Below are 23,436 nucleotides of genomic sequence, written 5' to 3'. Positions count from 1 at the left end.
GGGTGGGGAGGGCCATAGGCTGGGTAGTTTTTCTCAAAACTCTTTGAACTCCAGAGAGCCTGTAGGACAGTATTTACTTGAGTACCAAGCTGTTAGACTACTGGTGTTCTATGGGGTCTCTTGGGCCTTGCTCAGATGACTGTATCATTATTAGCTTGACCATGAATATTGGGAGTATACTAATTATTTGTAGACCACTTGGCGGTTTTCATAGTCAAACGTATTAAATACTGCTTTTACTGGTTCTAGATTTTGTGCCACAAATCTTGTGTCACTTAACGATGGGAACACATTCAGAGAAACGTGTGGCCAGGTGACCTCATCGCTGTGCGAACATCACAGAGTGGGCTTACTCAGACCTAGACAGTACAGCCTACACACCAGGGCTGTGGTACTGATCTCCTGGCACCACCGTCATCTGTGTCGCATGTGGTCTGTTGTTGACTGAAACGTCATTATGCGGCACACAACTGGACTTAGAAAGTTGTAACTCCTTGATTAGTTAGAAGAAGAATTACCCATGTTTTCTTATATTGCCTTACCTCCCTCCTCCCCTTCCACTAGGACACATCAATGAGTTGAAGTTAAAAAAACAAGCAAAAAGAACACTCCAGTTATCGCTAATGTTAGGTAAGCATTATTCTGGGTAATTTTCCAGGCATGCTCACAGATAAACGGATTTAGAGAAATAGATACAAATGCTCCTATAAAAAAGCATTAAAATTTACCTGAATGTAACAGAAGAAACTGTAGTAAAATTAAAGGAATTATTAAGCTTTAAAGAAGTGTGTTTTTCACAAGAGATTGTTTCCTAAAAGACCCCAAAAGGTTAAAAAAAAAGTTTGCGGATCATATTTATGATTACTTATTTACATTTTAGACAGTATTTACTGACTCTTTGGTATGAAAAATGAGGACATTAGCATTTTCACATTTTTTTCTCATCTCCTTTCTTCCCAGGAATCTCTTGATTGTGTTAATTATATTATTGTCCATTTTTATAACATTTAGATTCTGTCAACCGTCACCCCCGTAATTGGTTTTTATTTCCTATTTGAAGGGTCTTACTGCTTACCATCAGTCTTCTTGCCATGGTTTCTGCATTAACTAGCTGCATTCCGTTGTCATGTCGTTTTTCCCCCCTAGGAAGGGGGCTGTGGTCTCAACTTTTTTCATGATTCAGAATTTCTGCTTCTTGTCGCTACAAAATCTGTGTGACATCTTGGCTGGGGATAACATTCGTGATTCATATTTTCTTTCTCAGAATTGTGTAAATATTGTTGCATTTTCCTCTGATACTGAATGTTGCTATGGGGAAGGTGAGGGCAGTCTGAATTTTCTGCAACTTAAAAGAAGTTTTATTATGTTTTTGTAATAAAATATTTTGGTGAAAAAATGTTTCTTCTGGATGCCTGAAAAAGCCTTTGACTGTTCAGCAGCTTAACCAGGCAACACCTCAGTGCTGAGCATTCTGCATCAAACTTTTGTGGAATACAATGTGGTATTTTAATCTTCAGCTTCTGTTTTCCTTTCATTTCAGGGAAGTCTTGTGTTATTTACCTTTGAACATACCTTCTAGCCCATTCTCAGGTTCTCTACTTGAGGAACACCACTTATCCCTATGTTGGTACCTTTGTCTTCTCTCTGTTTGCTCTAATTTGTCTTTCCGTCTGCACTCCCTCTATATCTCAAACCTTCTTTTGTCAATGTTTCTATTTTAAATTACGTTCTAATTCATTACTTCTTCAGTGGTGTGGTTTGGTTCTGGTTCTGTGAGCCTGCACTCCCTCTGTCTCCTGTTTTATGACCTCGTCGCCGAGCCCCGGCTTTACTGCGCGCTGTTGTGAGCGAGTCTTTCTGCAGCGGGCAGCGGGCAGCGGGCAGCAGGCAGCAGGCAGCAGGCGAGGACCTGCGCACCCTGGAGGCTGCTTTTCTTTCAGTTGACATCTTCATCTTTTGCCCGGTTTGCCTGCTGTTCCTTTTCCTCATGTTCATGCTAGCATGCAGTTCTGTTGCCTCTGAAATAAGACGGTGACTTTCTTCCCACCGCATTGAGGCTGCTTTGTCCCCCACCCCAGTGACGGCCATGCCAGGGATGGGTAGTTACAGCCTGTTTTTGCCGCCTAAATGAGCAGGCGTTGTGGGGATGAGGTGGGGAGATGGGGCTGTCCTCTCTTCTGGGACTTGGGCAGTGGCCCCTGGCACGGTTCAGCCCACTTACTTTGGAGATGCTTTCCAGTCCCGTTGGAGGGGGAGGAACGCTCACTGGAATTGGGCAGTTTCCCCAATTCAGCCTGTGGCCTTGGAGCCCTGACTCCCCTCCGGGTTAGCCCATTGTTCTTGCTCCAGTTTCACCTGTCGGTTTGCTTTCCCAGGACCTTTCCCACTCTCCTCAATTGAAGAGGAAGAGCATGGGTGGCAGTTCACTTCTCCAGGTTTGGGGAGCTGTAGTGAGAATTCTCCTGCCTCTGCTCTCGTCACCGTGGCGGCGGGGCTGGGCGAGGAGCCACGTGTGGTGCCTCCTGCATTTCTTCCCTTGCCTCTGCTTTTACAGTTATTCTGCCAGATTATGCCTGATTCCTTGTTGGGTTGCTGTTGGTGATTTTTTTTGTTTGCTTTTTACTATTTTTTTGCTCAAATATTAATTATCAGGGGAAGGAAGATTGTGATGCCATTTCAATTCTTTGTCGTAACTCAGAAATCTTTATTCTTGTATAGTGTTTCAGCATACTCTGTGTTCCTTACTACTCATAAAACTCTTTGGGCTTATTTTCCTCTCTCCAAACTAAGGAAACAGATCTAGTGAGGTCAGGGAGTGGCTTAGAGCTGCCGCACGTTGGACTTCTCACATCCCATGCAGTGGTCCTTCTGTTGCCAAAGTCAGCGCTTCCTTGTTTCTCTGCTGGAGGCGGCTGCTGGGGGCTTTGGTTCCTCAAGAGCGCCGCCTCCACCATGAGGCCTGGCTTTGTCTTGTCTGCAAGTTTCAGGGTATTTACCCCTCTCTCCTAATGGAGGCTGAGGAATGTTGCCCCCTTGCCTCACCCAGAGCCACCTGCGTTTGATTACCTCTCAACAGTTCACCTTAAGCGAGGAGGGTCTGCTGGAGAGACGTTGCTACCAGGCTGACAGGTGACAGCCTTAGCGTGGGGTGGGGGTGGGGACTGGGGAAAGGCCAGCCTATTTCAAGGTCTTCTGCAGCAACGAGCTGTTGATCGGAGAGAACCCCCAGAGGGTGGAGCTGTCTGGTAGTCATTTCTCACAGCTCTGTAGGGTGTACTGAGACCACAATACCTCAGAGACCCCCTGCTGTCTGTCCCCAAGAGAAATAGACCAGAACTAGACCCCTCTGTTTACTTTCTTTGGATTTCAGGTAGGGAGGAGACAGTTAAGGGGAAAGCTTAGGATGATTCACTAAGGTCGGTCAGCAGTGGAGCCCAGGACTCTGGGGAGCCATCATTTCTATCACTATAGCTTCCTCTTTTCCCCCGCCCCTCCCCACATTCCTTATCCACCCCTCCAACCCCCATGGTCATCCTTTGGTGTGTACAGTCAGCCTTTTCTCAGTTTTAAGTAAGGTGCTTTGTAAAAACCCAGTTGAGACTCCCCTTGCCCCGATTGCTACCCCTCGGCCTGCGGCTGACTAAGACCACCGTGTGAGAGTTCTGGCCTCATAATTCGTTGTGCCCCACATAGCCAGACTTTGGGGCACAGAGTGGCATAAGTAGGGAGGTCACAAGTGCGTGCCTCTCCCCATCTTCTGTGGCGCTCTGGCTGCCTCGGAAGCAGGTGGGCCTTAGCCAAGTTTGTCTCTGGAGCATCTAGTCTGCCGCGTTTCTTTCCTCAGCCCGGAGGACTCTGGAAGTGGGAATGGTGGGCTACTTGGCCATCTGGTGGTCAGGGAAGGGAGTGGACGTTTGGAGGCCTAGCAGCTCTCAGGCCCCTAGGGGCTCTGTCGCATGTTCTTCCCACATCAGTGTCCAGCCTCTGGACCAAGCATCATGGCAAGTCACTACTTTGTCCCCAAAGAGAAGTAAATATTTGCTCCTCTGTATGAGGGAAGGGGGCATAGAAAAAATGCAGAATGGTAAATCCAACAGTAAAGTGTGTCTACAAGACAGAAGTGCTACTTCTAGGATGAGAAACTTCTGGACCAAGTGAAGGGCTGACACGCAGGTGGAATTCTGATTTAGGAGCCTCTCAGACGGTAAGGAAACTTCTGAAGTCCACAGAGGGGCCGAGAGCAAGCATTTCTTGCTGACTTTCTCACAGGTCCTTCAGTCCCCTGGGAAGGTTGGGTCTGGCACCTTGGAGACAGACCTAAGGCATGAAAATAATTGACTTCTTTGAAGCCGAGCCAGGTGAACAAAGGGTGGACAGGCTCCAGCTTCTGTGCAGTGGGAGAGCCTGGTCCTCTGAGCCAGAACTTTGTCTCCCTCCAGCTTGTTCCTTCCCTCCCCTTGTACTCTTCTTACTCCTCCAGGAAGGCGTCCTTGAGAGCAGCTGGCTCAGCTCCTTGGGAGGACTGGCGTGGCCCAGCCGGGGCCACCCGTTTCCATGGCCTTAATACAGGGGCCTTCCTCCTGCAGCTGGGGCTGTGGTGAGGACCCCTGCCCGGCCTCGCCGTCCAGCTGCACCAAGGGCTGTATGCATTTTCTTCCTCTCTTCATTCTTTCCTCCAGAGAATCTTTGATAAACTTTTTTTTCTTAGAATAGCTTGTAGGTAAGGGGAAGAAAATCTCCACTGGAGCAGAAAGCTCCCCTGTCGTGTCTGCCCGAAGGCCAGGGTCACTTGGATCTGAAGTGTGTCTAATAACTCCCCAGTACTGGGCAGGGTTCTTTACTGCCCACCGGTTGTTTTGGCACTCTGCCCTGACTCCCTGGGAGGTGGGTCGTGTCTCCAGTGTTGGCTGGGCAGGAGGGCTCCGCCTGATGAACATGCCCACCGCTGCAGGCTGCCACAGGGGCCACACGAGGGCCGAGGGGCCACTGGGTCAGTGCAGAGCAAATACTTCGTAAATGCTTACCCGGACGTGAACGCCCATCCAGGTAAAGCTAAAATGACCGTGAGTGTCTCACATTGGAAGAGTTTTTGTGTTTGTTTCTGAGTGTTCTGAAGTTGCTGCAGATAAATTTGGGAGGTACGTCTGCAGGGGGAGCGATGGTTTGCCTTGTTAAGGTGGTTCTGCAGGAGGAGCCTGTGTGGCACAGCCTGCCCTCTCAGGCACACCTGGGACTTCCCCTCACAGCTCTTCAGAGCATCTTGTACCTGGATTTGAGGTGCTTGTTGGGGCAGCAAGAAGTTGGGCAGGGCCTACCCGGAGGCGTGCAGGGTTTTGTGGGTCTCCATAGGCCCAGAGCGTGTGTTTGCTGTCTCCACACAGCGGGGACAGTGGCCAGGAGTGCGCTGACTTTCGTGTCATTCACACTTGGCTGCAGTTCGTGAAAAATACAGTTTCTGGCTTTGCTACTCTCCTGCTGGCTGTGGGTCACATCTCCCAATCTCCAAACCCCAGTTTCCTCGTTTATAAGATGGGATAAGTATCCCAACTTCTCTTCAAGGAGTCAGGGATGCCACGTGCTTAGCAGGGTTTGCACTCATCCTCCCGTGGCCTCTCCTTTTCCAAGTGCATACCGTCCCTTCCCCTTTGTTTGGCAGCACAGCACATGCCACACATGACAGATTACACTGTGGTCGGGGGGGAACAGCTTTCTTTGTACAATGAGGTTTAGCCATTTGGGTCTAAGATCCACCCTGCTCATCATAATGTTAACTTTTGGTTCTTGGTGGAGATTTGCGAGTTGTTAGTCTCAAACACTTTTATAAACCATCATTTTTGCTGAGGCCTAAGCCATTCATTTGTGTGACTCAAAGTATATTCCACTGAAGAGTGATGTTTTATGTCCCCAGATTCTGTGCGTGCCCCATGTGTGGAACCTAAAGCCTGCAGCGTCCCTGGGTATGCTTGTGGTAGGGGACTTGGGTGATGTGTGTGCTGCGGCCTGGAGTAAAGTTAGCCACATGCGTATTCCTGATAGTTCCATCAGCAGCTTAATATCTGGGCTGAGAGGGAGTCAAAGGAGAGGAACCTGCTAATTATAAAAGTCTTAAAGCAATAATAGCCGCACTTTATTGACTGCTTTCTATAGTTCAGGCACTTGGTGACTTTCCGTAGCTCATGTCATTAAATCTTCATAATAATCCAGTGAAGTAGGTGCCAGGTTTATAGATGAGAAAACTGAGGTAGAGAGAGGCTGAGTAACTTGGCTAAGGTCACTTAACTGGCGAGCAGTGGTACAGAAATTCAAGCCAGGTCTTTCTGAAACTAAAGGCCATTGGTAGGCTGCATCACTGCTCTGGGTGGTTCTGGAATGTTGACTGTGGATAAATAACTTGCCCAAGATCACATAGCTGCTAAGTGGCAGAGGCAGGATGCAAACAAGGCTGCTCTCAACCACTCAGCTGTAGTTCCTGTGTCGCAGGCAAAGGCCCAGAAGTGAGTGACCCACTGCAGGGCCTGGTGCCGGGGAGGCGTGGACGCTACTGCAGTGGTTGGATTCCAGGGTCTCCTTTAAGGAGGCTCACTTTCCCCTTCTGATATTTGTTTATTTCATTAATTAAATTATAACTATACGAAGGGAAATGATTAACAAAGAAACATCATCAGTCCTACTCAGTTAAGCTTTCATTTTTCTCCATTCCTTCTCAGTTCTTAACTGTTATATAATCGTTCTGCTGCTTTACTTAGCCTTAAACTCATGATTCTCGTTTTTTCTTAGTTGCATGCTATTCTATGAAATTGATACGTTGTGGTTCACTTGACCATAACACATCTTTCTGCCTATAGCCTTTTAATTTTTGGATTGTTTCTATAATGTAGATTCTAGAAGCAAAATTACTAATTTAAAGGATTTAAATACTTTTATTAACATGTAACTTTTCAAGTGTTGTATTATTTCTATAGCTACCAGCAGTATATTATTATATTGATTAACTTCACTAACATTGGATTTTATATATATATATATATATATGTATGTATTTAAAGATTTCTGTTTTCCTTTTTCTCCTCAAAGCTCCCCAGTACATAGTTGCATATTTGTAGTTGTGGGTCCTTCTAATTCTGGCATGTGGGATGCCGCCTCAGCATGGCTTGATGGGTGGTGCCATGTCCGCGCCCAGGATTCGAACTGGCGAAACCCTGGGCCACCGAAGTGGAGCGCATGAACTTAACCACTCGGCCATGGGGCTGGCCCCCTGTCTTTTTTTAAAAAAAAAAAAATCTGTTTTTCTCTTTTAATAAGTAGTAATAGCACCATCCATCTTTGTTTTTTTTTTTTTTTTGAGGAAGGTTAGCCATGAGCTAACATCTGCCGCCAATCCTCCTCTTTTTGCTGAGGAAGACTGGCCCTGAGCTAACATCCGTGCCCATCTTCCTCTAGTTTATATGTGGGACACCTGCCACACCATGGCTTGCCAAGAGGTGCCATGTGCACACACGGGACCCGAACCGGCGAACTCCGGGCCACTGAAGCGGAACGTGCACACTTAACTGCTGCACCACAGGGCTCGCCTCACCATCCAGCTTTTAAATTTGTATTCTCAACAAACTGGAGAGATTGAGTATTTTTCATGTTTGTTCCCTGTTTTACGCAGTGTAGAAATAAACCTTTGTCATGTTTGATGGTGTGTATTTTTCCCAGTCTTTTTTTTCCTCTTTTAGTTGTATGAATTGTTTTAGATTTTTTGGAGAATTTCAAACATGTACAAAAGTAGACAGAATATTATAATGAATTCCCATCTGTCCCTCACTCAGTTTCCACAATGATTAACTCATGCCCAGTCTTGTCTCATCTGTACTCTCATGCAGACAACCCTCCTTTGTTATTTTGAAGCAAATCTAAGATAAGATATCATTTAATCCATCATTATTTCAGTATCTCTAAAAGATAAGGGCTTTCTTTTTTAACATAACCACATAGTTTTTTACTTTTTCAGTTTAAATTTAGTCAAACATGTTGAATTTGTCCTTTTATATTGTTTATCTATGCTTTCAGAAGGGTTTTTCTCAAGCTAGGCAGGGCGTTAGAGAAGGAGTGAAGAGTCAGCTTTGATACTGACAGGCTTCACTCTGAGGAGAGACCCCTCCTGTTTAGAGTGTGGCTGTTGGGAGAGCGGGAGGAGAGGGGAGTTTCTTGAGCCTCACCCTCACCTGGCTCTTTGCTTTTCCAGGCTTGTTCGTCACCATGAAGCTGCTGCACCCGGCCTTCCCCGCCTGCTTCCTGCTGACCCTGCTCAGCTTATGGGCAGCTGCTCCCGAGGCTCACGCTGTGTCCAGGGGGACGCCAGCCATCAGTGCTGCCTCTTTCCTGCAGGACCTCATGCATCGCTATGGCGAGGGTGACAGCCTCACCCTGCAACAGCTGAAGGGCCTGCTCAACCACCTGGACGTGGGAGTGGGCCGGGACAACGTCACCGAGCCCACGCAGGGACAGAGGAACCTCTCGACGGTAAGGCTCTCCTCTGCTCGCCCTGTCTCTACCGCCCGGTCTTCACAGTCCACTTGGGCACAGGGAGCTCAGCTGCTCACGGTAGGCAGGATCAGGGCACGCAAGCCTTGACAGCAGAGCAGACACAGCTCCGCCCCGTCGTCTGGATCGGCAAGTCCGAGCCTCCAGCAGCGCCTCCGGACTTCCTGCGTGGGTGTTTTGAAGCCCTTACCAAAGGGCAGCCCTGAAGTGGGAGCTCTCAACCCTCCAGGCTCTTCCTCAGAGCTATACCGGGATTACCTGGGACTGCCAGGCAGCTGGAGCTCCGGGACAGTGAGCATTTCTAACAGGGAGGAGTTAGCAAAGCCCTTGGCCCACTTTCCCAGGTGAGCCTCGCGGCACCTCCATGTACGGGTAGACAGCCTTCATTTTGTGGGGAGGATACTGAGGTCCTGCAGTGAGCTCCTGGAGGGACTGGGAGTGAGGCCCAGGTCTTTTGGCTCCTGGGCCTCTGATTATTCCTCCATATCCTCTTGTCTAATCCGGGTCTGAGGCTATTCGTTGCAGCCAAATATAAGTCAGTCAGCAACGTCTTTCTATATCTACTTTGTTCCCTGGGCTGAGTGTTGTGAGAAATAGAGGAAAGAAGAATGAGTCACGTTCAGGGATTTTACTGTCTAGATGGGGAACTCAACCAACAGAGAACAAAGTAAGCTGATATTAAAAAGCAGCGTTAATTACTGTGGGTTGCACAGTCATTGTAGGAGTCAGAGATGAGACGGGGCTGAGTGTGTGCTAGAATCCTCAAGGAAGGTTTGTGGTCCGGTGTCCTGGAGCTTCGCCTTGAAGGAGAGTAGAGTTCAGAGAAATCTAGTGGCCTAGGGGGCTGTGTGGCATGGACGCAGAGCCACAGGAGCACGGTGAGTGTTAGAGTCAGTGAGGAGGCTGCCGGGGAGCCTGGTGCAGCTGGGGTCACCAGAGTCCAGCTCTCAGCTTTGTAGTCCCAGAAACTCTGACTGGTCGGCACAGCCAGGGGTCGACTCTCTTACAGATAGACCCACGTCAAACCAAACTCGGATAAGGACTGTGGCGTGTGAGTGTGTAGAGTCTAGGTAGAAGTGAGACTGCAGTGCTTCGCAGGAAGAGTACATGAGACCCACTTCCCTGGCGCCTCCCAGGGGGACGCAGAGCTCCTGTCCACTGGCCAGCCCACACTTGCTGTGTGGTAGACTTTGAATCTTCAGATTTTCCTTCCTTCCTTCCTTCCTTCCTAATCTCTGCCAACACCTTCTCCAGGCTGGAGACCATACTGCATGGTCAAGGAGACTAGTTCCCCTGTAGATACCAGTGCTCGTTAGCTCTGGAAAAGTATCTGTAATCTGCATTTTAATGTAATAGCTCCCTGGGCTATTGTGATATGCGGCCAGATTTGGGATCTGGGTGGAGCTGTATCCTTAGGATGCGAATAGAAACCACACCCTGGTCACAATGATTGGAATTCACTTGTTCCTAGAATTTGGGGGCAGCCCTTTACAGATGGCTGTGCATAAGGTATGTTCACTGGGGGGCTGATTTCTAAGATTACGTGTTAGTGTTGCACATTGAGGGACTAGCTCGCTCTCATCCCTGGAGATGAGTCTAGATTACCAGAAATTTGGACAGTTCTGTCTTCTTTCCCCCTCTTGGAAGGCTGAGTCGGTTGCTGCTTAGGGGCAGGGTGTGACTTTGGTTCTAAGAGGCTGTCTGCTCCTGCCTTTGTCTCAGTGCTTTAGTTCCGGGGACCTCTTTGCTGCGCACAACTTCAGCGAGCAGTCCCGGATTGGGATGAAAGAGTTCCGGGAGTTCTGCCCCACCGTCCTCCAGCAGCTGGATTCCCGGGCCTGCTCCTCCGAGAACCAGGAGAACGAGGAGAACGAGCAGACAGACGAGGGGCGGCCAAGCACGATCGAAGGTGAGCTGGGTGGGAAGGCAGGGACCTGGTCCCCGTGCTGTCTTCACGTGGCCCACTGGCCGATCAGATGGTGCTGCTCACTCAGTGTTTAATCAGTGACCAGTTACCAACGTAGGGAGGGGCGACTTAGAGGAATGATTGTAGTGGTATCTTTTGCACTCACAAGACTGGTCCAGTGCATTGTCAGACTGGGCGACATGGCTGGTGAATGTTAGAGATGGGCTTTTGGACCATCTGTAGATGCTTTTCTTGGCTGCTTTTCTATTTTGGTTTTCATTAAACTACATGGGGGCCAACGCCTTGGTTTTTCAGTTTAGCATTTGAGACCTTATTGAGTCTGCCCTCAGCCCAGTTCATCCTTTCCCCCTTCCCCGGCCCCATGATTCTGCTGCAGCCACAGAGGGCTCACTGATTTATGAGTGTACGCAGCTCCGTCAGGCCCGGATTGCCCTTCTGAAATCCCGTTGTACTAGCGCAAGCTGCCCGACACTTGGTACCTAGCACGTGCTGCTGTGTCGTGCCTCATGTTGTTTCTTGCTATCATTTAACTCCTGTGGTATTTAACCTTTCATATTGTTTTCACCTGCCTCTCTATCTAAAAGGTAAGCTTCTTTTGGATAGCAACTTTGCTGTATTTTTTTAGGCTTCTCCACAGCACCCAGCAAGAAATGGACTCAACACATATTTACTGATGGGTTGGTGGATCTCTCTCTGCCCTGATCACAGCTGAATTCAGAATGGTCCCAGGCAGCAAGAGCACCCCGCCCTCAGTAATGGGGGCCCTCGTCTGTTCTTGTTCCTCCACAGTGTGGGGCTTCGGTTTCCTCAGTGTGTCACTGATAAACCTGGCCTCTCTTCTGGGAGTCCTCGTCCTGCCGTGCACGGAGAAAGCGTTTTTCAGCCGTGTGCTCACTTACTTCATCGCCCTCTCCATTGGGACGCTGCTCTCTAACGCGCTCTTCCAGCTCATCCCAGAGGTGCAGTAGAACAGAAGTGGGCGCGTCTTCTTTCCCGGGGTGCCCCCACTCCCACCCTGTGCTCTAAGGCACCCGACAGCTGCTGCCTGAAAAATTAACTTCTCCCTCATATCATGGAAATGACTTCTGACTCGGGGTCTCAAGGGCCTTCTCTCACTCCTGGGGCACAGGTTTGTCTCTGGCCTCTTCAGGGGATGTCAGATGCAAGGCTCTTAGCATTTGCCCTCCTGCTGGGGACCTCACAGCCTCCCTTCCCCAGTCACTGCCTTTCCTAAGCTCCGTTTGCAGGGCTCAGAAGGAAGGCTTCAGCCATTGGTTGCCATCCATGCCCCTGGTACCCTGTGCCTGCTCTGTTCTAAGTGGAGGCCACCACAAGGTTATCAATCTGGAATGAGTTAGAGGGAAAAGAGGTTGCCAAGTGGAAAGTAAAATTGGCCTGAAAACCAAATGATCCTTTTTTAAAAGCAGGCCCTAATTTGTAGCATAGAGAGCCAAACTTGGAATGAAGACTAACAGAGACAAATGACGTTAAAATTACAAAATAAAGAGAAGGGGCACTCAATCCGTCATAGTTTGCATCTTGACTTCTTCCTGATAGGACTGACTTCCTGGTGCCTTTACTTGACTGTTTTGAAATGTTTGTTAATTTTGTTTTTTAATTGTGACCACTGAGGAGCTCAAAAAAATAAGACCCAAGTTGACACTGCCGACTTCTTGGCCCAGCAGGGACGTGTGTAGTAGGGTGACTACGGGCAGCCGCCTGTCCTAAAGGGCCTGTGTTGGGGCCGTCCAGCCTTCCCAGTCAAGAGACTCACCCCAAAGAGACAGCAGGCGAGTGCCCAGGCCTGGCCTGGCCTGTTCCTTCTTCATAATGAAAGAGCAGATCTGGTTTGAGCACTACCGTCCTGATACTCAATCAGAATGCCACAGAAGTCAGTAAGCACTTCTCAAGGCAGGCCTCATCTTGGGCTCTTTTTTTCAGCTCCAGAAATTGAATTTATTAATTTTTTAAAGATTTGAAATGAAATGCCTCATTGCCTATTGAATGGAAATACAGTAATTGTACATACTCCCCACTGTGGCTCACAGGGGAGTGCCTCACCCTGGCTCGGTTTTGTCCTGCCTGGGGTGTGTGACACTGGGAAATGGTGGAGGAAATATTTTTTGTGACAGGGTGGTCTTGGAACTCTGTTCTCTGTGCCAGAGCCCCCTCAAAGCAAATGGAAACCGACCAATCAACCAACAAAAAATCCCTGAGAAGTTAAGAAACAGTTTGTGGGCATAGGCCCTGACTTGTTCTCCATCCGTTCTGCCCTGCACGTCTGACTGGTTGTGTATCTTGCACAAACCCCTCCAAGTCCAGGCAGTGTTGCATGTGCCTCTGCAGTTCGGGTCGGATGTACAAAGCAGACGGGCAGCACAATGGTCAGTGTCTTTCCCTTGCTCTTATTTTCTGGTGAAGAGAGCCCTCGAGTAGTCGGCCCGGGCAGTCTCTGGGTAGGCCTGAGCACACCTCAGCTGTGTGATGAGGCAGCAGCCCGCCCCGCCACTCGCACCAGCTGGCAGGTGCAACTGGGGCCACCAACGGCAACAGGGCAGGAGCTACAAGGTTCCAAGGCCACTTTGGATTCCTCCTCATTTCCTCTGAACTGATTGAAGGAAATTTCGTCAGATTTGAATCACTAACAAATTTTCTATTTCTCTCTCCCTCCCTACTTGTCTCTCTGATTTTTCTTTTTTGTTTCCTTTGTTAATATCCACCAAAACCTTCCTTGTTGCCTCCCCTCCCTCTCCACCTTCTTCCCCTAAATGGTGGTTGCCTGCAATGGGGCGCTCGCCCTTCTCCCTGTCCTGGGTGGGACTGGCTCTTCCTGCAACGGCAGTGTGGGGATATGGTCTCCTCTGTGTGACCGTCATCTCCCTCTGCTCCCTCATGGGGGCCAGCGTGGTGCCCTTCATGAAGAAGACTTTTTACAAGAGGCTGCTGCTCTACTTCATAGCTCTGGCGATTGGAACCCTCTACTCCAACGCCCTCTTCCAGCTCATCCCCGAGGTATGGCGAGCGAGGGCTCTCGCACAGGAGCACACCAGTCTCCTGGGGACCACAGGGCACAGTGGGAGGACCCTCCATTTCAACAGAAGGCTGGAAAGGAGGCCCTTTCCTTTTGGAAAGTGAAGCTAAGACGTAGGCACGAGCAGAGGCAGCATAAAATGGGGTTGAGAGCTGGGTTCACATCCCAGCTTTACCATCGACAAGTTCTGTGGCCTTGGGCAAGTCACTTAACCACTCTGTGCCTCTGTTTCCTCATATGTAAAATGGGGAAAATAATAGGAGTGACCTCATGATGCTGTTGTGAGGGTCCCATGAGTTAATGTTTGTTGTAAGATGCCTGGTGCCTAGGGAGTGCTGTCTGCTGTGTGAAAAGGCCTAGTGTAGTTAGATCACTTTATGGCTTTCAATTTGGGGCTTTGGGCACAAGAAACCCCACATCAAGAGAATCCATAGGTCTCAATAAAAAGATCAGTTCTCCTCAGCAGGGCGTTTGGGGCAGAGGTGTGATCCGAATGAAAGCTTTGATTTCACACATGTTCATGGCACCTTTGCCCCTTTGCTTAGGTTAACGAGACTATCCCTCACCAAAGAGGAGGGAGCGCGGTCTTCGTCAGGGTTGGCGGGCAGCTTGGAGAGGCCTCAGCTGGTTTGCTGTGTTCTCTGCTGTAGACCCGCTCGCGACACTACGCTCGCAGTGATTTCGTTGTAGGTGGTCTGACAGGCCTGGACAGAGCCTGAGTGTGCAGGAAGACACGCTGCTTCTAGCACTGGATGATTTCCAGGATGGAGTTTTGAGTTTTCTTGGTTGATCCTTAGATCAACTCTGTGACATTGAGAGACGAAGCAGGTTTTATCCATTTGATGGATGCGGAATCTGACCTGCTCCAGAGCATGTATCCTGGAGGCCAGGCCCTCTAATTCTGAAAGCTGTGCTTTTGTACTCTGCCACCCTTCGTGGAGAGCTGTTAGTTGCCTGTTTTCACTCCACTTTCCCTAAAATGATTTGACTCTCCTGGAAAGTCAACCTGAATGTGCTGTTTCTACTCTAGAACTTGACCTTTGTGCCTCTTAGAAAACTGCACTGGGGGTTGAGATTGCATTTTCTCCCTTTAAAACAGAAAGGAGAAACACTTACCTTTTCAACAGCCCAGAGTTCGGGTACTTAGGATCACCTATCTCTGAGCTGTTCTCGAGAGGGCTGTTTCTTGTCAGGAAACTGAGGGGCAGATCCCTGCACACTTTCCCAAGGCCCCAGCACGGGGAGGAGCATCACTGAGAGTGGAGTTCTCCTGATTTCTGCTCTGGTCTACTTCCCAATGGATTCTTTTTTTTTTCTTCTCCATAATAAGTGAAATTTCTAGAAACAACTCAAGACGAAACCCCAGAAATTGACACATGAAGGAACAGTCTGCTTCCTTGGCTTTGTGGTCACTGGGAGGTCTGCGGTCAGGACGGTGCTGCAATTCTTACTATTTAAGTGGGGGATGGATTTCCCACTTTAGAAAGTATAATTACGCCATCTCGGTTTGTGTTTACGGGCAGATCAGCCAGGGGCACTAGATAACAATGAAAATAAACACAGTGTCTTCCCTCAAATATGGAATTTGCTGGCAGGGGCCGCCCTTGTAGCAGAGCACAGGAGAAGTGGAGACAAGAGTCCTCGTTAAAAGTAGAAAACCATATCCAAGGCTCTTCTCACTGAGGGTAACATTCTAAGGATGAGCTGTCTTTTGCATCAGAAAATAAGCTGAAGAGCACCTGCCAGGCGTGGTGATGAGCCATTAGGGAAACAGCAAGGGTTGGATTTTGCTGGAAAGGGAATGGGTAGGTGGCAGAGTGATCTCGGCGTGTCTTTCCTTTCCGAGAGTCAAGCAAGTGGTTAAGAAAGGAGAGGGAACCTTGAAGAGTGTTTTATTTTCTTAAACTCATTTTGTTTTCCTGGGTCCACAGGCTTTTGGTTTCAACCCTCTGGAGGATAATTATGTCTCCAAGTCTGCAGTGGTGTTTGGGGGCTTTTATCTTTTCTTTTTCACAGAGAAGATCTTGAAGATGCTTCTTAAGCAGAAAAACGAGGTGAGGCCTAATTGTTGGTAAGTGAAGCGCTTCTAGAGAAAGCATTGGGCTCAGAAATGTTTCTGTGTCGTCCGCTCACCACCCGTACGGTGGGCGTACCTGCACTCTTCCCACCGTGGAGTAAACCCCACAGATGTCATGAGTAGAAATCCTGTTTCACCTCATGAAGATGTGAGCAGAGGGTGAGGGCAGACCAGAAACCACATCGGGCCTGTGTGCCTTTTACTAAGCAGTAATTTATCCCCTTTGTTTTATTCTGGATTATTTCTTTAATATACCTTTTATACCTTTAGGAGATATGTGCATTCATTGTGTGTGAAGTATGACCGCAAAGAATGGGACCAATTATCGCAGTGTAGTTCCGAAAAGATAGCTTAGTGCCTGGCACTTGTCATCCCCTAAGTGGTTGCTGAATTGAATGAACGTAGCCACTGCAAAGGAGGAGCTCTGAACGTTCGGAGCACTGCTGCCTGGCAGGGATGGGTGTTGACCTGCGGTCACTGCTTTGATGCCTGTGCTACGTCAGCCAAGCCCTCTGGTCCAGCTTTCTGTGATGACTTTCCCTTGGCTCCCGTGCATATCACCTGCTTGTGTTGTCTAGTGGCAGGAACGAGGTCTTCCCAGTGCTCGAGCACAAGCTCAGAGTAGGTGCTCAGTGGGTAGTTTTGGTGAGTGTCATGCTGACCCCTGTCTGTGGTCCCTCCAGCATCATCACGGACATAGCCATTATGCCTCTGAGACACTTCCTTCCAAGAAGGACCAGGAGGAGGGGGTGACAGAGAAGCTGCAGAATGGGGATCTGGACCACATGATTCCTCAACACTGCAGCAGTGAGCTGGATGGGAAGGCCCCTGTGATGGATGAGAAGGTCATCATGGGCTCGCTGTCTGTCCAGGTTAGTGGGCCGTCTCATGCTTGGTGGGGCCTTTAAGCAGTAATGGCTTGGATGACTCAGGCCTACTTTGAAGGTCCATTGTCCACTGTTTGACTTGGGGGCTGTGGGCCTGGGCTTTCTTGTAGGACCTGCAGGCTTCCCAAAGCGCCTGTTACTGGCTGAAAGGTGTCCGCTACTCTGATATCGGCACTCTGGCATGGATGATCACCCTGAGCGATGGCCTCCACAATTTCATCGACGGCCTGGCTATCGGTGCCTCCTTCACTGTGTCTGTTTTCCAAGGCATCAGCACCTCGGTGGCCATCCTCTGTGAGGAGTTCCCACATGAGCTAGGTCAGTGTGCACGCCCCCTGCCTCTCTACTTGTGCTGCCTCAGTTATTGGCACAGGCACCCTTCCTGTGGCTAACTCCTCCCCACACTTCACAACACTGATTGTCGTTAGTGAATACGTTCTCTGTGCTACGTGAAATCTAACCACTAATTTTTAACAATTGAATTAGTAATTGAAAATTGATCTTTAAAATGATGGGAGGTTTTTACAGGGATCTTTGTTTCCCTTTAGGCCCCATATCCTGTGGCTCAGTTTCCTCAACTGTACAGTGGGGTTAATAATAGTACCTGCTTCACAGGTTTACAGTGAGGATTAAAGGGGAAGATAGTGGAAAGGACTTATGATGTGCTGTGCACTCTGCTAAGTGCTCAACATACGTTCTTACTAACATCCTATTAATCTTCCAAGGGCTGGGATGTATGTTAGAAGTCTGGTGGTGGAAGGAGTAGAGGAGTCAGGGGTTGAAGGGCCTTTGTTGTATCAGAGGGAGACTGTGAAAAGCCTGGACTTTGGAGCCTCAGAGACTCGAGGTCGAGTCTTGGCTTTGCCATTTATTGGCTTGTGATTTTGGGCAAATTAATTTCTGTCGGTTTTCTAAAAATGCTAGTCGTTGTAATTGTCAGGAAGGAAGCTCCTTCTATTCCACTGTGAAGCAAAAGAGAAATGAGGCCATTGCTAGAGGTGATTATCTATTTTGAAACTCTTTGCACTGTTTTCAGCCCTGGGCTGGAAGTACATGGCCGGTTTCACAGATGGTATCACAGCTCTGACACACGAAGGTGAAGGGGTGCCTTAGTCTTGTCACTGCCATCTCACATCTGGGGCTGTCTTGGTTTTCCCCAGACTTTATCTGTAGTTTAAGCAGTCTGTCTGCATCGTCTTCTCTGCCCACAACCTAGTGTGACTCTTGTCCACAAGCCTCCCCTCTTCTTTGCCCGTAGGAGACTTTGTCATCCTGCTCAATGCTGGGATGAGCATCCAGCAGGCTCTCTTCTTCAACTTCCTTTCTGCCTGCTGCTGTTACGTGGGTCTGGCCTTTGGCATCCTGGCGGGCAGCCACTTCTCTGCCAACTGGATCTTTGCACTGGCTGGTGGAATGTTCCTGTACATTTCTCTGGCTGATATGGTAAGTCTTCCATAGTCTATGCCTTGTGTGCCAAACTAGACTGGATTATTCAATTCATTGGATGGGAGGACAGCTAAGGAGACATGACATTAGTTAGTTTGTTTTTCATAATAGCTTTATCGAGGAATCATTCACATACCACACAAGTAAGGTGTACAATTCAGTGTTTTTTTAAGGGAACATCAGATTATAAAGGAGGAAAAGTTTGTGTTCCTATTAGCATATGTCATTAAAACAAATGATTAAACGCAACTCCAGAGTCCTTACTTTATTATAGAATAGATGTTCATAGGTAAATGAAAAGAAGAAGAGAGGGAGGGAGGGAAGGAGGAAAGAAAATTAACCATAATCATTCTCACCTCAAAGCAATAATAACAACACTTAGGTTTGTTTCTTTTTTGTCTCAATGCATTGTGTTTGTTTTTTAAAAACTATGATGATATTGCATATACCATTTTATCTTCTGATTTCTTTTTTTACTTAATATATCATGGACATTTTTCATGTTGCGCACTCTTTAGAAGCATCTTTTTCAGTGGTGGTATTATTTGGTGAGAGGATGCACCTAATTCAGAAACTAGAATTGCTGGCTCAAAAGGAATCCATGGTTTGAAGCTTTTAACATGCACTGCCAGATCGCTGTCTGTGAGGGCTTACGCTTTGTCCATCATCAGTGGTGTGTGAGAGTATGTGCGGTACTGGACCTGCGAGCGTTTGGTGTAACCAGTTAGGTGGTTTTCAGTTTGCTAGTGAAACACCTGATTTGTTGCATCTTTCGTATAACTACGGAGGTTGATTACTTTCCTGGCCTGTTGGCATGATGTGTGTTTGGAAAGTCTGCATGAGTTATTTTCCATATCCTTTGGAAATAATATTTTTGATGAGAGTATTGACCTCCACAATCCAACCTCCCTCCACAGAAACATCTTAAATTCTCTCCTCTCTCTCTTTTTAATTTTTATTTTTTATTGCAGTAACATTGGATTATAACATTATATAGCCCTCAGATGTACATCACCACATACCTCGAACTCTGTGCAGATCACATCATGTTCACCACCCAAAAACTAATGATAATCCATCACCACACATGTGTGCCCAAGCCCCCCTTCCGCCCGCCCCTCCTCTCTCCTGTGGGGAGCCCTCCCCGCGGCGGAGATATTTTTGTGCATTAGTTGAACTAGAAGATCTCATCGTCACCTGCGTCTCTGGCCAGCAGGAGGAGGCCTTGGGTCATAGCAATGTTGTAGCTCCGTTCTCTGGCCCCTCACACAAGCTGCTCACTTTCCCAAAGAGGTGACAGTGTTTTGGGAGCAAAAAGATCTTTTCAAGGTTATTAAAGATCACAGTGAGAAGTTTGTTTTATCCAAGTGGTTATTTTTAGCCAGCATCTGAACACATGCAGGGCTACAGACTTGTATCTGATTTGTTCTACCCCAGTAGCTGTAAAGTGCTGGTAGCCACCTGGGAGAACGGCTGGTGCATTCCAGTTCCAGAGGCTATTGCTGCAAATTGTCTTTGTAAACGAATTGTATATTATATGTACTTATTATATATTAACATAATATTAACCATCTATATTATATACTAATTATGTTAATATTGTGATATAAGATTAATATAATAAATATTATGGCAGTTATTAGATATACTCTCTCTCGCGCGCGCTGAATCGTCCTGGACTTACGAGGTTAGGAGAGGAACTGCAGCTCTCCTGTTTTTCTCTCCTTTCTCAGTTCCCTGAGATGAATGAGGTCTCCCAAGAGGATGAAAGGAACGGCAGTGCCTTGATCCCCTTTGCCATCCAGAACCTGGGCCTCTTGACCGGTTTCACCATCATGCTGCTCCTCACTATGTACTCAGGACAGATCCAGATCGGGTAGGGGCCTGGGCTACGCGTCCCGCACCCGAGGACTCGGCGTCTGCAAGGCACCTCGGAACAGGCGGTTCTGTTAAAAACTGTGACACGGACTGTATTCCTGCATTCAATGTCAGCTGTCTCTAAAACGCTCTGTCCTAGGAATAAGCTGCCTGGTAACCAGTCTCTAGGTAGTGCCTCTCTCCCTGTCCTCTCCCTCTTGCCCAGAGTGACTCTGGAACCTGAGTGCAGCTGAGAAGACAAGCTTAACTTTTTTCTCTGGTTGTCCTGGCCTCTTTTTCTTCGAACCAGCGCTGGGAGATTTTGAATCCTTTGCCCTACGATGCAAAAATATAGCCAGTGGTCATAACTTGGTTAGAAATATCAGGAGGTGAATCTATAATTTGGGGTCCAGAAATCTAAATGTGTTTCCTGGACCTCAAGATGACCCATTCTTAAATGGATTCACCTATTTTTACAGAAAAGGTACAGGAGACAGGAATCCCTCCTAGTTTTTCAAAGTCTGTTCAGTTGCCTGTTCTCTCAAAGAGCTGAAAGTTGGAATAGATGGATCCGGCAAGACAGGAGGCAGGGTCATCCTGAGTGAGAGGGGGCGTCGCGCCGAGGGTCTGTGCCTTCGTGACGATAACTCTCCCCACGGGGGTGCTGGGTATGGATTTTGTGGCTGCGCCTGGTGTCTCATGGCCGTCCAGGTGAGCTGGCATGTGGCGTCGGCTGCTGGACCTCCCCTTCCTCCAGATGAACACTGACAGAGTGGAAGGCAGAGAATGAAGACCTGCAAGAAATCACTTGGTTTGGTTTTGATGTGATTTCCACTCCCCTTCCCCACTCCCATCTTCTGAGAGACTTTAGCTGCCTCCCTAAAAGCACATTCTGAGCACACTTACGATGTTTGTATTAGAGGGGAGGCTGCACGAGTTTACCTCCCCGGGTTAACACTGCTGCTGCAAAGTGGCAAGTTGACTTGTAGAATTGGAATGCAGTTTATGCTCTTCTTAGACAAGGTAATCAGAAATGGAATCAGTGCAGGCAAAGTCTAGGATTTGTTGATCATTTGAATAAAAGTATGAGTAAGAGAACTCTGACACGGAAGGCCTGAAACTTGGATCAGGGCACTGCAGATGTTTGCAGAGCAGAGAACTACTGATCATACTGCCAGTGGGTTAAAGGGCACTGTCTAGCTTACCCTACCCCGTCCTCCCGCACCCTAAACGAGAAAGGGTGAATCCTGTATTGAATGAAATATTAATTGCTCTAATTCTCTTCAGAAAATGGGTTGATAGACTTGTCTGTGAGACTCTGTGGAGCCCTCTCCTCAGAACTCTGACTTCAAGGGAGCTCATCTCCAGGTTCACTAGGTGAATTGATTTATTATTATCATATTGATAATGTGAGATTCTTTAGCCACTTTGGGGAGCCAGTCTCTCCGGAAGCCTTTCTTAGTGGTGCCCACAGTTGTGGCCCAGGGGCTGTGTTCACAAACTGATGTTATGTGCGTGACTGACGAGTGCTGCTGCGTTGCCAGCACCTCTGAGTTTCTCTGTTCTTAGGAAAACTTTCCACTCTACAGTAATTAAAAGCACCATCTATTTTGGTTTTTTCTTCTTGGGAAATGTCTCTCAAACCAGGAATATTCTTGAAAAGAACATGAGCGGGAAAACTGCTGGTGATGGTTTAGACATCTTTCTCCTTGTCTTGCCTGTTGACTTTGATACATTTAAGAATGAGCTGAACAAGGAAAACTTGAGTTTTAAAATTCTAGATTAAATATCAGGACTGACTCCTGATAGGATTCTGTTCCAGTTTTACCAAAGAACCAATTCCTTGAATGTTGGAATCTAACTTTTATATTATTATTATTATTCTTCTTACTGTTTTAAAACAATTCTTTGTCTTTTCTGTTTTATTTTTCTCAAATTGCTTTCAGGAACTAGTGGAAAATAACACTCAACCTTTAAGACTTTAGAAGATTTTGCTTTCCTTAATTCACATTGATGTATTACATTTATAATTTTAGCATTCCCTATAGAGCTGTCCTTCCTTACAAATACCATTATTCTTGGAGTAGAATACTTAGAGTTAGGGTGTTTCTAGTTTTAGGAGAAGAGCTCAAAAATGTAATCTTTAACAAATTAAAAAATAAAATCTGAAACAGTAGGATGCTTTCCCTTTTCATGCATGTCTATATTAACTTAAGCTGCCTCAGAGGGAGATGATGTAAGCTGTAGCTGGTCCGGAGCCCCGTCCCGGATGCAGCGGAGGAGGGCTGGAGACACTCAGATCATGCGACTGATTGGATGTTCCCATTGGCAACAGTTTTGCCTCATGAGTTGAAAATATGGCAATTTCTTTTTGACTTTTAAGTGTTGAATTTGCCATTTTAAACATGTGTCCATATTGGGAGTCTGAGGAACAGCGAGTTGTGAGGACTTTTTCACCCCTGGCATTAGCATCTTCAACCTCTTTTTCCCCAAATGGACCAGCTCCTATTAATGTTAACAAGGAAAGTATATGTCACATGCAGAAGCAGTGGCCCAGGAGCAGGGGTTCTGCTTCTCACCTTGCCCTGGCATGCGGGTTGCCTTTTGTCCTTGTCCCCAAAGGTTTTTTTGTATCTAGTGTCAACTTGGGGCTTTCCCTCATTGGTTCTTCACCCTGGGTTTAAAAGAGAAGGTTTCTCTGCTTGGGTATCCTAAGACCTGTTTTCAGTAAGTCCTCTTCCAAAGAGATGATAGTATGCTGGAAATCTTAAAAATCAAAAAGTCTGATTTTTACAAAAGAGAGAGGTTAGGTTTTTATTGTTTATATTTCTTTTTACAGTTCTGCAATTCCATCACAGTATTTTTTTAAATAACTCAGGTGTTATGAGAAAAATTAGAAAAGAATATAACTTATGTAGACTGTAAATGTTTATTTGTAAGGTTCTATAAATAAAGCTATATTCTGTAACTGTTGAATCCCGGGTGTCATCTTTTGCAGTAATGTGGGTGTAATGAAGTCTGTTAAACACCAGGTGGCGATGGTGTCTCGCTGACTTACAAACTCACCGTTTCACTGGTCCAGCTTACTTTTTGATGAGGGGATTTTACAAGGAACCTGAGATAGCGAAACATGCTCACTTTAAAATGACCAGTTGATCTTTGCTGGAGCCTGTGACTTCATGATGTTGCATGATAGAAGAGCTGTGGGCTTTCCTAAGAAGGAGTTGCTGTCGTGCTGCTTTCACTTGATAAATCCATAATTGAAAACTCGTAGAGTGCCTTGGTTCATTTAAACCACATCTCCTGTATGTCTTACGGGGAAAAGTCCAGTCCTGAGACTTAAATTCTAAATCTGTTCTTATTCCAACTTAGTCATAGGGCTGTTGTTTTTCTTTGACAATAAAAATGAGCAATAAGGTAAAAATATTGATGCAATCTTAACCACTACATAAATTAGAGATTTCCAAATGCCTATTACTCAGTCCTTCCATTTTTTTAAAACTCAAGAATAATATATAAGGTGGCTCATATTGGTCTTTTAAATTGCATTAACTAGCTACTATATTGGACTTCCATCTGCTGAAGTTGTTCAAAATGACATTCACTCCATCCTTCGGCTTGTGCCACCTCTGGAGAGCCTCCCCAGGCTGTTGTTGATACTTCCCTTACGCACCTCACTCCC

General features: G+C 47.2%; 1 protein-coding gene across 2 annotated transcripts; it reads left to right on the top strand.

Annotated features, from left to right (window-relative positions):
* The first annotated feature begins 608 nt into the window (after nucleotides 1–608).
* On the top strand, nucleotides 609–22,730 carry SLC39A14 (solute carrier family 39 member 14). Of its 2 annotated transcripts, none has more exons than XM_044766801.2 (9): nucleotides 609–630; nucleotides 8,231–8,508; nucleotides 10,252–10,438; nucleotides 13,299–13,468; nucleotides 15,419–15,541; nucleotides 16,248–16,436; nucleotides 16,562–16,769; nucleotides 17,710–17,894; nucleotides 19,631–22,730. In XM_044766801.2, the coding sequence occupies exons 1-9, from the start codon at nucleotides 624–626 to the stop codon at nucleotides 19,775–19,777; spliced, it is 1,494 nt and encodes a 497-aa protein (XP_044622736.1). In that variant the 5' UTR covers nucleotides 609–623; the 3' UTR covers nucleotides 19,778–22,730. The 2 variants fall into 2 exon arrangements, with proteins under 2 accessions (XP_044622736.1, XP_044622737.1); XM_044766802.2 differs by lacking the exon at nucleotides 13,299–13,468 and adding an exon at nucleotides 11,246–11,415.
* Nucleotides 22,731–23,436: the final 706 nt, after the last annotated feature.

This window comes from Equus asinus, chromosome 3 (assembly GCF_041296235.1).
Source record: "Equus asinus isolate D_3611 breed Donkey chromosome 3, EquAss-T2T_v2, whole genome shotgun sequence".
Taxonomy (NCBI): domain Eukaryota; kingdom Metazoa; phylum Chordata; class Mammalia; order Perissodactyla; family Equidae; genus Equus; species Equus asinus.
Note: the sequence above shows the minus strand (reverse complement) of the source record. Positions and strands in the feature narration are given on the sequence as shown.